This window comes from Chenopodium quinoa, unplaced genomic scaffold, assembly GCF_001683475.1.
Source record: "Chenopodium quinoa cultivar QQ74 unplaced genomic scaffold, ASM168347v1, whole genome shotgun sequence".
Lineage (NCBI taxonomy): Eukaryota > Viridiplantae > Streptophyta > Magnoliopsida > Caryophyllales > Amaranthaceae > Chenopodium > Chenopodium quinoa.
The window spans coordinates 1,072,203-1,085,557 of record NW_018744151.1 but is presented as its reverse complement, the minus strand read 5'-3'; the positions used below and the strand labels follow the sequence as shown (position 1 = coordinate 1,085,557).

Genomic DNA, 13,355 nt, shown 5'->3' with positions numbered 1-13,355 from the left:
TCAATCATACATGAAACTGTTGTAAGCATGACTTCCTTTTGTGATTATATGCCAAATACTCCGCACTTTACACTATATTTGCAAATACTTGAGTAAGGAGAATTTAGTTTGCTCTTCATTTTCTCTCTTCTCGAAGCCCAATTACTTGAATTGCTGTTATATAGCTACGTTAGCACAAAATCTTTTGGTTCTGGAACTTTTGACTCAGGTATCATTCAAGACTCAAGAAACATTGATGATTTTTTTTTTTGTTTGTTTGTTCCTATAAATCACGTATGATTGAAAATACTGAAATACAGATCACCACCATATGCTGCAAACTTTTCTACTGGGACAATTGCAAGCAATGTGCAAGAGATTCAAAATGGGCAACCCAAAAAATAAGAACATAATACTCAATTAAGGTAATTACTTTAATTTGTGTATTTTTTGTATGCACACCAACTGCTTGTTGATTTGCCTCACTGAGATTTTGTACAACACCAATAAAAATGAAGAAGTCCAATTATTTGAAAAGTCATCAACTTAAAAAAAAAACCATAGAGAAAGTTTGAAAACAATACTAGTGTGACACGAAGACTGAACTTTGCTTCTTAAGAAAAGTCTTAACTCAGAGCTGATAGTTGCTTCAATTAGATAAGACTTTTAATGAGGAAAGACCAAAAATTTGGGTGTTAAATTAAATTAAGGCATAAGATAAGCTCCAAATATTCTACCCTCTGAAAGTTGATTGCTTTCTACTTGATATCATGGCTTATGTGAGTTATGTCCTCACCCTTGTGCTCTTGTTCTCTTGGTTTTGGGTCTTTGAGCAATTTGGTTCCGTTGGAGGAGATATTACAGCTACTCAGTTTCTTAGAGATTCAGAAACACTGAAGTCTAGTAGAGGTTATTTCAAGCTAGGATTTTTCAGCCCTGTTAACTCAACGAATCGCTATGTTGGAATTTGGTATAATAAGGAGGTTGTTGATCAATTAGAAGTGGTATGGGTAGCCAACAGGGAAAACCCACTGAGTGATTCTTCTGGGGTGCTTAAGATATCTGGGGATGGAAATCTTCAGCTTTTGGATGGACATAACAAGAGTATTTGGTCATCAGAGATAAAAGATAATGCAGTAAATGCTTCTGCTGCTCAGCTTTTGGATACTGGAAACCTTGTTTTACTCTCAAATGCCACTGGGGATATCATCTGGCAGAGTTTTGACCATCCTGTAAACTCGATGTTGCCACTTATGAAGCTAACCGTTGATGAGAAAACAAAGACAAGATCACTGCTTTCGTCTTGGAAGAGTGCTTCAGATCCATCAACTGGACGTTTCACTTCTGGTATATATCACCGCAAGCTTACTGAAATTTTCATCTGGGATGGTGACCGCCCTTATTGGCGATCAGGTCCTTGGGATGGTCATGTGTTTATTGGAGTACGGTCTATGTATTACTTGGCACCAGTTAAAGGATTTCATTTTGAAGATGACAATGAAGGTGCAATTAGTTTATCATTTTCTTCTGCGAATGATAGAGTTACGCAACACTATGTATTAACTCATGATGGTGTGGTGCTACAAAAAGATTGGAAAGATAATAAAAGTGATTGGAAAATTTTATGGCAGACGTTAGAATCTGAGACTGAGTGTGATATATATGGAAAGTGTGGAGAATTTGGGAGCTGTAATTCACGTCGTTCACCAATTTGTAGCTGCTTGAAGGGCTTTGAACCAAGAAATCACGAAGAATGGAGTGCAGGGAATTGGAGTAGTGGGTGTGTTCGAAGAACACAATTGCAGTGTGGTACCATAGAAGGGGAAGAAGATGGGTTTTTGAGGTTAAGGAATATGAAAGTGCCAGACAATGCTGAGTGGTTGCTTTCAGATGATGAACAAAATTGCAGGAGACTGTGCCTAAAGAATTGTTTGTGCTCATCTTATGCTTATTATTTGGGTTTTGGGTGTATGATCTGGAATGGAAGCTTGATTGACATACAGGATTTTTCCCCTGTTGGTGTTGATCTTTTCATTCGATTGGCTCATTCAGAACTAGGTGACCATTTCCCTTTATCTGATAGTTTTTTGTGTTCTGCTTGCTCCTATGTGATACACAGTTTAATGAAAAAACCAATTGTTCAAGAGTAATAAAATTAATTAATTTATAATGCTGAGATAAGTGGAATTTATACGAGTTTATATGGTTAATTATGTGTGTAAATTTGCTTTAAGTAGGTGACAACAGCAAACAGAAAGTAATTATTGCAGTCATAGTGATTATGGGTACTTCTACACTAGCCATATTCCTATACTGTTTATGGAGGTGGATGGATCAACGATATGGTGACATCTTCTGCCCTTTCACCAACTGTTTTTTGTAGTCTACAATTTTTTGTCTAGCAACATTGATTTATAATGCTGTTGCTTAAGCAGGGAAGACATCAACAAACAATGAAGCAAAATGGAAATATTACAGAGTCGGGGCTGGAATAAGTCATAATGGTTACCATGGTTTACCTTTGTTTAAATTAAAAGAGTTGATGGCTGCAACTAGCAGCTTTTCTGAAAACAACAAGCTAGGTCGAGGTGGATTTGGTCTGGTGTACAAGGTAATTAATTGCTTTTACTGTAATATAGTGGAGAGAACATTGGTCTGAAGATTAGATGACCTTTTATAGGGAATTCTGGAAGATGGACAAGAGATAGCTGTAAAAAGACTCTCTACAGCATCTATGCAAGGCCCACAAGAATTTATGAATGAAGTAGTTGTAATCTCGAAACTTCAACACAGAAATCTTGTCAGATTGTTGGGCTGTTGTGTAGAAGGAGAAGAGAAACTATTGGTGTATGAATACATGCCAAATAAGAGTTTGGATGCTTTCCTCTTTGGTTTGAACCATAACTTTTGAGTATCTTAGACATTCATCCATTATATTAATCAATTTTTAGTTCTAATGGCAATAGATGTACTGTTCTGTGTATTTTTAATACTCAGATCACTCAAACCGGGAACATTTGGACTGGTTGAAGCGCTTCAACATAATCAAAGGGATATGTAGAGGTCTCCTTTACCTTCATAGAGATTCTAGATTAAGGATTATTCATAGAGATCTTAAAGCAAGCAACATTTTATTGGATGACAATCTTAATCCCAAGATATCTGACTTTGGGATGGCAAGGATTTTTGAAAACAATCAAGACCAAGGTGACACCCAAAGGATTGTTGGCACCTAGTGAGTTCCTGCCCATGTTTATTCTTACTATAAAATAAACGAAATTGAACCTTTTTGCTAATCATTGGACTAATGCATCTTTTTCTTAATTTCCGTTCTTCTCGGAATACAGTGGTTATATGTCTCCAGAGTATGCAATGGAAGGCCGATACTCAGAGAAGTCAGATGTGTTCAGCTTTGGGGTGCTGCTACTAGAGATTGTTAGTGGAAGAAGGAACAATAGCTTTACTGATGAGGATACATGGAACCTATTAAGTCACGTAATATATTCTGTACTGTCGATTCAACATCAATGTCAAATAGTCTAGTTTTAACTTTCACCTTTATTGATAGACACGAGTCCTCAATTTTGTTGTTTAAAAGTAAATAAACTACTCCCACACTCTTCCTGGGTAATTACATACACATTGTTCATATTTACAAAATTGGGGATATAGCTCGTCTCATGCTCAGCTGCTCTCTCCGGAGGAACCTTAAGAATCTTCTTTACTCACATTGCCAGTTTTTTTTTATTGTTTTTTTCATATTTTGTGGGATTCAAAACATCTGTTGCAATGACCTGGGTAACCCTGCTTTGCTCTCGTCTGTAAATAGTGTGAATATTGATTGTTAATCTTTATTGTTCTATGGCTTTAGGCATGGAAATTATGGAATAAGGATGATATATTGTCATTGATTGATCCAACAATTTCAGAGCCCACCTTTCGGTTGGAGATCTTGAGGTGCATACAAGTAGGACTATTGTCTGTGCAAGAATTTCCTGAAGATAGACCAAGCATTACCATGGCTGTTTCCATGATAGAGAGTGAAGTAATAGAGCTTCCTCGTCCAACACAACCTGGCTTTACATTAAGAAGAGTTGGTTCTTTGAACGAAGCCCAACGCAATGGCCGTGAATGTTTTTCAGTTAATGGTGTTTCAATTAGTTCCATAGGTGGTCGGTGACTAGCAGTTTTGAGCAGAGAGCGGTAAGTCCGGTAACATTTATGTATTATGACTAGTGATAACAAAAATAGTATTTATAGTGATGGTTATTGGTTTTTCCTAAAAATAGCTATAGTTGCCATCATCAATCTCATCATATATTGTACATGGAGGTGGACATGTCAAGGAAATGGTGAGGTTCATCTCTTTTTCATTCACTATATTGCTCTTTACGCAACAGAATCAACATAATTTATTGGCCAAGTTTTCTGATAAATTGATGCTGTAGGTGTAACAAGAGTTACAAGAAAGGAGACCATTGCAAAACTCCATGACTAAATACGGAACTAGTAAAGTTGAAGTTGGTAATTTACTAGTGTTTGGATCTGGATTAGTTGGCAATTGTGACAGACCACTTTCATGATATTAACAAGCTTGGCCAATGTGGTCTTGGCGCAGTGGGGAAGGTAATTGCAAATTCTTTTTTTTTTTTTCCTTTTTTTCGTATGCGGGGATTTTTTTTTTTTGGGGCTGCAGGGGCTAATTTACCAGCAAAGCTGTAACTGGAAATCTGAAATTTTTATGTTTATTCAGGAAAAACAGAAGATGAACAAAAGATAGTGATTAGAAAACTTTCGGAAACATCTGGTCAAGGACTCAAGAATTCATGACTGAAGTGTTGAATTGTTGGTTATCTTAAACTTCATCATGAAATCTTGTCGAGCTGCTGCAGACCACGGTGCTGTATAGAAGGAGAAGAGAAAGGCCGGTGTTATATATTGTGCATACATTCTTAAGCTCATTATCCTACTTGGTAAGATGATCTCTGGTCATTAGTTGTCTTTCTTAGTGTAATTAATGCAACAATCTTTAAAACTCAGATCCAACTTGTTAGGAGATTCTGGACTAGAAAAAGCGTATCATTATTATCCTAGGCATAGCTTTAAATTACAACAATCTTTAAACCTTAAGTTTCAATTCCTCACCTAATTTTGGTTAAGTTGTCCATTCCAACATTTTTTTTTATAATCTCAAAGTCAGGTTTTAGAGTGTGAATGCGGGTGACATTGTTTTCTTCCTCAAGTTTAAAAATGTTAATTATGTTACAAAAGTTGTGTACATGGTCTCCTTTCTTGTAAGTCTTGTTACACCTACAGGCTACAGCATATGGCCTAACCATATGGGTCTGGTAACCGCTCATGCTGGAAATTGCATAAAAACTCTGCACTAGTTTAGTTTAGCTCTACGAACTTTGCTCTCTTCGTCTCTAAGTGAACGGTTATGTAGAGTACTAAACATCTAACCTAATTGCTTTTACATTTTAGGCATGGATATTGTGGATTGATGGCACTGTTCTGTCACTGATTGATCCAGCAATTTCAGAATCAACCTTCCATGCAGAAAATTTGAAGTGTGTACAGCTAGGACTGCTATGCGTGCAAGAGTTTTCTGATGATAGACCGAGTATTTCTATGGTTCTTTCGATGATTGAGAGTGAGGTTACCTATCTACCTTGTCCATTTCAACCTTCTTTACTCAAAGAAGAGTTTATAAAGCTCAACTAAATGATCATGAAAATGATTCTCTTAATCCTGTATCTATTACTTCCTTAAGTGGTCGATAACTGCCATTTTGGGCACTGAGTTGTGTATGTTGTGATTAGTATCTAGTGGCCATTTCTGCCTAGAATAATTTTTGACAGAAACTAATTCTTGTCAGAGATCATACCAAGTATGAATTTGCAGATATCAGACATTGCCAACTTTCAATTCTTTGTTGCATCTCTTAACTTTCTTAGTTAATCATTCTGCTGTAAGAATACCTATGTACAAGTCTAGGGGTGAAATTGAATGGTACTCATTCAATTCCATCACTTCCTTGTGCGATTGTACGCCTAATACCTTGCATTAACCGGATTGATTTTGAACTATGAAACACATAGACGAGGTGAGATTTCTTTTGAAACTCTATTTTAACGTGACTCCTGTGGTATACGTATTTCATTACCATATTTTAACGTGACTCCTAAAGTATACGAATTTCATTACTCCGTACCATATAAATCTTGTACAATACCCAAAAGGCCAAAAGTAAGAGGCGACAAGTCTAGTGACATTTTCGTAATTAGTTTGAAAAATCTTCTAATTTTGAGTGATCAAATTGCAAGAACAATAGATACCAAGAACTCAACAGCCCCACTAATGAATTGAGTTTGCTCTCCATTTCTTCTCTTCTTAAATAGTCTGGATTCTGGAGAAGTACTTGAAATGCTCCTACATTAACACAAAATGAATCAGGTACTAGTAGTATTCAAGACTTAGATTTTTTTTTTTTCTCTCTTTAATATTTTGTTTTTTAAATTTTGTTTTTGTTTTTGATTTACTAAATCACTTATGATTGGAATTAGATCGTCAATTGCAAGCAAAGTGCTAGGATTCAAATGGGCAACCCAGAAAATAAGTTCATAGTACTCCATTTAAGGTAAGCGTTTTATTATTATGCATATTTCTTGTATGCACACTAACTGTTTGTTAAATTGCCTCACTGAGATTTTGTGTGACATCAGTTGAAATGGAGAAGATTATTTCTTTGAATAGTCATCAACAATAATAATAGAAAGTAATTTGAAAACAACACCAGTGTGACACGAAAACTGTAATTTGCTGACAGGCTGACAGCTGCTTCAGTTGAACCCACAAAGGATAAACCAATTTTTATTGGAAATACCAATTTTTTTGGGTGTTATCTTAAATAAACTAAGGCATAAACATAGCTCCAGATTTTTTACTCTCTAAAAGTTGATTACTTTCTACTTGATAATTTGATATCATGGCTTATGCTCACACCCTTGTGCTCTTGTTCTCTTGGTTTTGGGTCTTTGAGCAATTTGGTTTGGCTCGAGGTGATATTATAGCCACTAAATTGCTTAGAGATTCAGAAACATTGGAGTCTAGTAGAGGTCATTTTAAGTTAGGATTCTTTAGCCCTGTTAACTCAACGAATCGCTATGTCGGAATCTGGTATAACAAGAAGGTTGCTGACCAATTAGAAGTGGTATGGGTAGCCAACAGGGAAAACCCACTGACTGATTTTTCTGGGGTGCTTAAGACATCTGGGGATGGAAATCTTCAGCTTTTGGATGGACAAAACCAGAGTATTTGGTCATCAAAAATAATTAATAGTGAAATAAATGCTTCTGCTGCCCAACTTTTGGATACTGGAAACCTTGTTTTACTCTCAAATGCAACTGGTGATATTATCTGGCAGAGTTTTGACCATCCTGTGAACTTGATGTTGCCAGTTATGGAACTAACTTTTAATGAGAAAACAAACACAAGGTCACTGCTTTCGTCTTGGAAGAGTGGATCGGATCCATCACTTGGACGTTTCACTGCTGGTATTAATCACCGCAAGCTTACTGAAATTTTCATTTGGGATGGTGACCACCCTTATTGGCGATCAGGCCCTTGGGATGGTCATGTGTTTATTGGAGTGCGATCTATGTATTATTTTGCACCAGTTGATAAATTTCATTTTGAAAATGACAAAGAAGGCACATTTAGCCTATCATTTTCTTTCGTGAATGAAAGAATTACACAACATTACATATTGACTCATGATGGTGTAGTGTTACAAAAAGATTGGAATGATGATAAAGGGGATTGGACTGTTTTATGGCAGAGCCTAGAATCTGAGACTGAGTGTGTGTGTGATATGTATGGAAAGTGTGGAGAATTTGGGAGCTGTAATTCACATAATTCACCAATTTGTAGTTGCTTGAGGGGCTTTGAACCGAGCAATATCGAAGAATGGAGTGCAGGGAATTGGAGTAGTGGGTGTGTTCGACGAACAACGTTGCAGTGTGGTACTATAAGAGGGGTAGAAGATGGGTTTTTGAGGTTTAGGAATATGAAAGTGCCAGATAATGCTGAGTGGTTGCTTTCAGACGATGAACAGAATTGCAAGAGACTGTGCCTAAAGAATTGTTTGTGTTCATCTTATGCTTATCGTTTGGGTTTTGGGTGTATGATTTGGAATGGAAGCTTGATCGATATACAGGATTTCTCCCCTGTCGGTGTCGATCTTTTCATTCGATTGGCTCGTTCAGAACTAGGTGATCAATTTTCTGTTTCTGATAGTTTTTCCTGCTCTTCTTGCGTCTACGTGGTGCATTGATAAATTTTTGAAAAAAAAATTGTCCAGAAGAATTCAAATTGATTTATTAATTAATTTATTTTTATAATGTTGAGATAAGTGGAATGTTACTAAATGAGTTCATAATGTGTGCAAATTTGGTTTTATCAAGTAGATGACACCAGCAAATGGAAAGTAATTACTGCAGTCACTGTGATTATGAGTACTTCTGTATTAGCCAGTTTCCTCTACGAGTTATGGAGGAGGATGCATCAACAATATGGTGACATTTTCTGAACTTTCACCAACTATTTTTGTTTGCATAATTTTGTCTAGCATCATTTATATATATATTTTACTATTGCTTTAGCAGGGAAGACATCATGAAACAATGAAGCAAAATGGAAACATTACAAGGTTGGGGCTGTTGATTTCCATGATTTGCCTTTATTTAAATACAAAGATTTGGTTGCTGCAACTAGCAGCTTTTCCAAAAGCAACAAGCTAGGTCGAGGGGGTTTTGGTCAGGTATACAAGGTAATTAACTGCTTTTATTTTACTGAGAACTATTATGTAGTGCATATAATGTATATAACATTGGTATAAAGATCAGATCACCTTTTATAGGGATTACTGGAAGATGGACAAGAGATAGCTGTAAAAAGACTCTACACAGCATCTGGGCAAGGCCCACAAGAATTTATGAATGAAGTGGTTGTAATCTTGAAACTTCAACACAGAAATCTTGTCAGATTGTTGGGCTGCTGTGTAGAAGCAGAAGAGAAACTATTGGTGTATGAATACATGCCAAATAAGAGTTTGGATGCTTTCCTCTTCGGTTTGAACCATAACTTTTGAATACCTTGGGCCAATTTATCCAATCTGTCAATTTATTTTAGTTCTAATGGCGATAGATGTACTGTTCTGTGTTTTTTATACTCAGATCTCTCGAATCGGGAACATTTGGACTGGTTGAAGCGCTTCAACATAATCAAAGGGAAATATAGAGGTCTCCTTTACCTTCATACAGATTCTAGATTAAGGATTATTCATAGAGATCTTAAAGCAAGCAACATTTTATTGGATGTCAATCTGAATCCCTAGATATCTGACTTTGGGACGGCAAGGATTTTTGAAAGCAATCAAGACCAAGGTGACACTCAAAGTGTTGTCGGCACCTAGTGAGTTCCTGCCCATGTTTATTGTTACTATAAACTAAACAGAATTGAACCTTTTTACTGATCACAGAACTAATGCATCTTTTTCCTTCTCGGAATACAGTGGCTATATGTCTCCAGAGTATGCAATGGAAGGCCGATTCTCAGAAAAGTCAGATGTGTTCAGCTTTGGGGTGCTGCTACTAGAGATTGTAAGTGGAAGAAGGAACAATAGCTTTACTGATGAGGATACTTGGAGCCTCTTAAGTCACGTAAGATATTCTATACTGTCATTTCAACATCAATTTCAAATAATCTACTTTTTAACTTTCTCCTTTGTTAATTGACACGAGTCTTTAGTTTTGTTGTTTAAAAGTAAATAAACTACCCTTCACACTCTTCCTGGGTAACTACATACACATTGCTAATATATTTTAAAAATTGGGGACGCAGCTTGTAACATGCTAAGCTGCTCTCTTCTTGGGAACCTTGAGAATCTTCTTTTCTCATTGCCTGTTTTTTTCATTGATTTATTCACATTTTGTGAGATTCAAATTATCTGTTGCAATGACCTGGGTTACCCTGCTTTGCTCTAATCTTTAAATATTGTGCATATTGGTTGTTAAATCTTTATTGTTTCTATGGTTTTAGGCATGGAAATTATGGAATGAGGATGATATATTGTCATTGATTGATCCAACAATTTCAGGCTCCACCTTCCAGTTAGAGATCTTGAAGTGCATACAAGTAGGACTATTGTCTGTGCAAGAATTTCCTGAAGATAGACCAAGCATTGCCATGGTTGTTTCCATGATAGAGAGTGAAGTAATAGAGCTACCTCGTCCAACACAACCTGGCTTTACATTAAGAAGAATTGTTTCTTTGAACGAAGCCCAACGCAATGGCCGTGAATGTTTTTCAGTTAATGGTGTTTCAATTAGTTGCATAGGTGGTCGGTGACTAGCAGTTTTGAGCAGAGTGGTAACCTAAAGTATATATTGTGACTAGTGATAACAGTTGCTGAAATCTGGTGTATTACCAGTTGTGATATGGTATTCTAGCTAGCAAGGTAAAGCTAGCAAAACAAAAATATTATTTATAGTGATAGTGTTATGTTTTTTTTTTTTTTTTTTTTTTTTTTTTTTTTTTTTTTAATTTATATTTTACAAATAGCTACAGTTGCCATCATCAGTCTCACATATATTGTGCATGGAGGCGGACATGTCAAGTAAATGGTGATTTTCATCGCTTTTTTGATTCATTTTATTGCTTGTTATGCAACAAAATCAATATAATTTATTGGAAGTTTTCTGATAAGATGATGCTGTAGGTGTAACAAGAGTTACAAGAATGGAGACCATTGCAAAACTCAATGACTAAATACAGAACTAGTAAAGTTGAAGTTGGTAATTTACTATTGTTTGGATTGGTTGGCAATTGTGACAGAACACGTTCAGGATTCAAACCTGTAATCTATTATACATAAGCCCCCTGTCTTTGCCAATAGACTAAGGACTCAACAATACGTACTGAAAATATTGTCAATAGTCATATGAGATATTGTTATATCTGTCTCAAATACATATTATCTATTATACATAAGCCCCCTGTCTTTGCCAATAGACTAAGGACTCAACAATACATACTGAAAATATTGTCAATAGTCATATGAGATATTGTTATATCTGTCTCAAATACATATTATCAGATGTTTATTTTGTTTGTCAATCATAAAAGGTATCGATGGTTGGATTTGTGCATTGACAAATAGGATAAAAGAAATGTGTCAATTAAGTATAAACAAGAGAAGTATGTTGCATTATTGTTATTGGGCATGGATACAATGCTTTATAATATTAATACATAAGTAAATGAATAAAGTTTAAAGGTTATGGTGCTTCTGATGTCTGCATAAGACAACTTGTACCATGTTTGTTAGTAGCTGATATGAGAATCTGGGGTCTTAAATATTAAAGTTACTACTAGTTGAGTTACTACTTGCTAATGAAAAGACCGCCTATATAGTTGATTAAGCATGAGTAACTTTCATTGCTGTCATAACTTCGTATTAAAAACAAGGAACTAGGATATATTAATACTTGAATTAAGGAAGACTCTCATACTAAGAAACATATAGTATGTCAATTTGTAGGGAGAATTACTGGAACAAAGTTTATTGATGTAATTAAGTAAGAGAACCAAAATATAATTAATTTGAAGAAAGGTAAATTAGCTTACGAAACTTCTAGTAATAAGGTTAGTCAGTCAACAATGAAACAAAATTAGAAAAACAGGAATTTGCAATGCAAAAACTGAGCCCCCAATTACGAAGGGAAGACCAAAGTTCAGGCTCAAAAAGGTATCAAGGCATACGCAAAGGTTCCTGAATCCTGATTGTTTGTCCTCTCTACCTAATATTATGAGTTATGTCCTTTTATACTCTATCACATATCCTCATGCTCTTTATCTCTTGGTTTTGGGTCTATGAGTTTGGTTCAGCTCGACGAAATATTACAACCACTCAATCTCTTAGAGACCTGGAAACTCTAGAGTCTAGTAATGCCATTTTCAAGTTTGGGTTTTTCAGCCCCATTAACTCAACATATCGCTATGTTGGAATCTGGTATACTAAGGAGGTTGCTAATCAATTAAAAGTGGTATGGATAGCGAACAGAAATAACCCTCTTAGTGATTCTTCAGGGGTGCTTAAAATTTCCGGAGATGGAAATCTTCAACTATTGGATGAAAAAAACAAGAGTATTTGGTCATCAAACATACCAGGTAATTATAAGGTTAATTCTTCTGTTGCTCAACTTCTGGATTCTGGAAACTTAGTTTTATCTTCTAGTGGGAATATCATCTGGCAGAGTTTTGACCATCCTACAGACTCAATGTTGCAAAATATGAATATGTATTTTGATGAGAATTCAACCATATCACCGCTTGTTACATCTTGGAAGAGCGCTTCTGATCCATCAGATGGACGGTTTACAGTTGGTATTAATCACCGTAGGCTTTATGAAGTTTTCATCTGGGATGGTGTTCGTCCTTATTGGCGATCAGGACCTTGGAATGGTCAAGTGTTGATGGGGATACGAGCTATGTACTATTTTGCACAGGTTGATGGATTTAATCTTGAAAATGACAATAAAGGCACAGTTAGCATATCAGTTTCTTCCATAACCAAAAGACTGACAAAATACTATGTGCTGACTTATGACGGTAGGTTGTTAGAAAAAGATTGGCAAGACGATAAAAAGGATTGGAAAATTGAATGGAATTCCCTAGAATCTGAATGTGATATATATGGAAAGTGTGGAGAATTTGGGAGTTGTAACTCGAATAGTTTGCCAATCTGTAGTTGCTTGAGGGGCTTTCAACCAAGGAATGACCAAGAATGGAGTGCAGGAAATTGGAGTAGTGGGTGTGTTCGGAGAACACCTCTGCAATGTGCAAATATAGGAGGGGAAGATGATGGATTTTCAAGGTTAAGGAACGTTAAAGTGCCAGATGATGCCGAATGGTTGGAATCATATGATGAAGAGGATTGCAGGAGAAAGTGCCTCAGAAATTGCTCTTGTTTAGCTTATGCTTATACTTTAGGTTTTGGGTGTATGATCTGGAATGGAAGTTTGATTGACGTACAGAATTTCGCTCCTGTTGGTCCTGATATTTTCATTCGGCTTGCTCATTCAGAAATAGGTGATCTTCTTAATGTCTTTAAGTTATCCCCTTTCGTTTAATTTTTTTATGTTCTGCTAGTTCTTATTAATGATCAGTTTTTTCTGTTTTTCCTTGTATCAATACTCGTTGGCTTTGTAAGATTGATGATGCATGATAATGTTCCTTTGTCTTCTAAGTGACACTAGTAAACCAAAGGACATAACTTTTTAGTGGTCACATGCCATGCACGTGGGTGGGTAGCA

At 36.0% G+C, this 13,355-nt stretch overlaps 2 protein-coding genes and 1 pseudogene across 2 annotated transcripts; all 3 read left to right on the top strand.

Moving 5' to 3' along the window:
- Positions 1 to 91: 91 nt before the first annotated feature.
- On the top strand, positions 92 to 5,907 carry LOC110693490 (G-type lectin S-receptor-like serine/threonine-protein kinase At1g11330). The gene is made up of 11 exons (XM_021870603.1): positions 92 to 2,037; positions 2,217 to 2,324; positions 2,415 to 2,590; positions 2,660 to 2,870; positions 2,977 to 3,214; positions 3,327 to 3,474; positions 3,851 to 4,182; positions 4,269 to 4,331; positions 4,428 to 4,605; positions 4,733 to 4,952; positions 5,464 to 5,907. Exons 1-7 carry the CDS (start codon positions 750 to 752, stop codon positions 4,157 to 4,159), a joined length of 2,478 nt encoding a protein of 825 aa, XP_021726295.1. The 5' UTR covers positions 92 to 749; the 3' UTR covers positions 4,160 to 4,182; positions 4,269 to 4,331; positions 4,428 to 4,605; positions 4,733 to 4,952; positions 5,464 to 5,907.
- A 537-nt stretch (positions 5,908 to 6,444) lies between these two features.
- Positions 6,445 to 10,796, top strand: LOC110693491 (annotated as a pseudogene).
- Positions 10,797 to 11,855: 1,059 nt separating this feature from the next.
- Positions 11,856 to 13,172, top strand: LOC110693377 (G-type lectin S-receptor-like serine/threonine-protein kinase At1g11330). Its single transcript, XM_021870504.1, has one exon. The coding sequence runs from the start codon at positions 11,856 to 11,858 to the stop codon at positions 13,170 to 13,172; it is 1,317 nt and encodes a 438-aa protein (XP_021726196.1).
- The last annotated feature ends 183 nt before the right edge of the window (positions 13,173 to 13,355 follow it).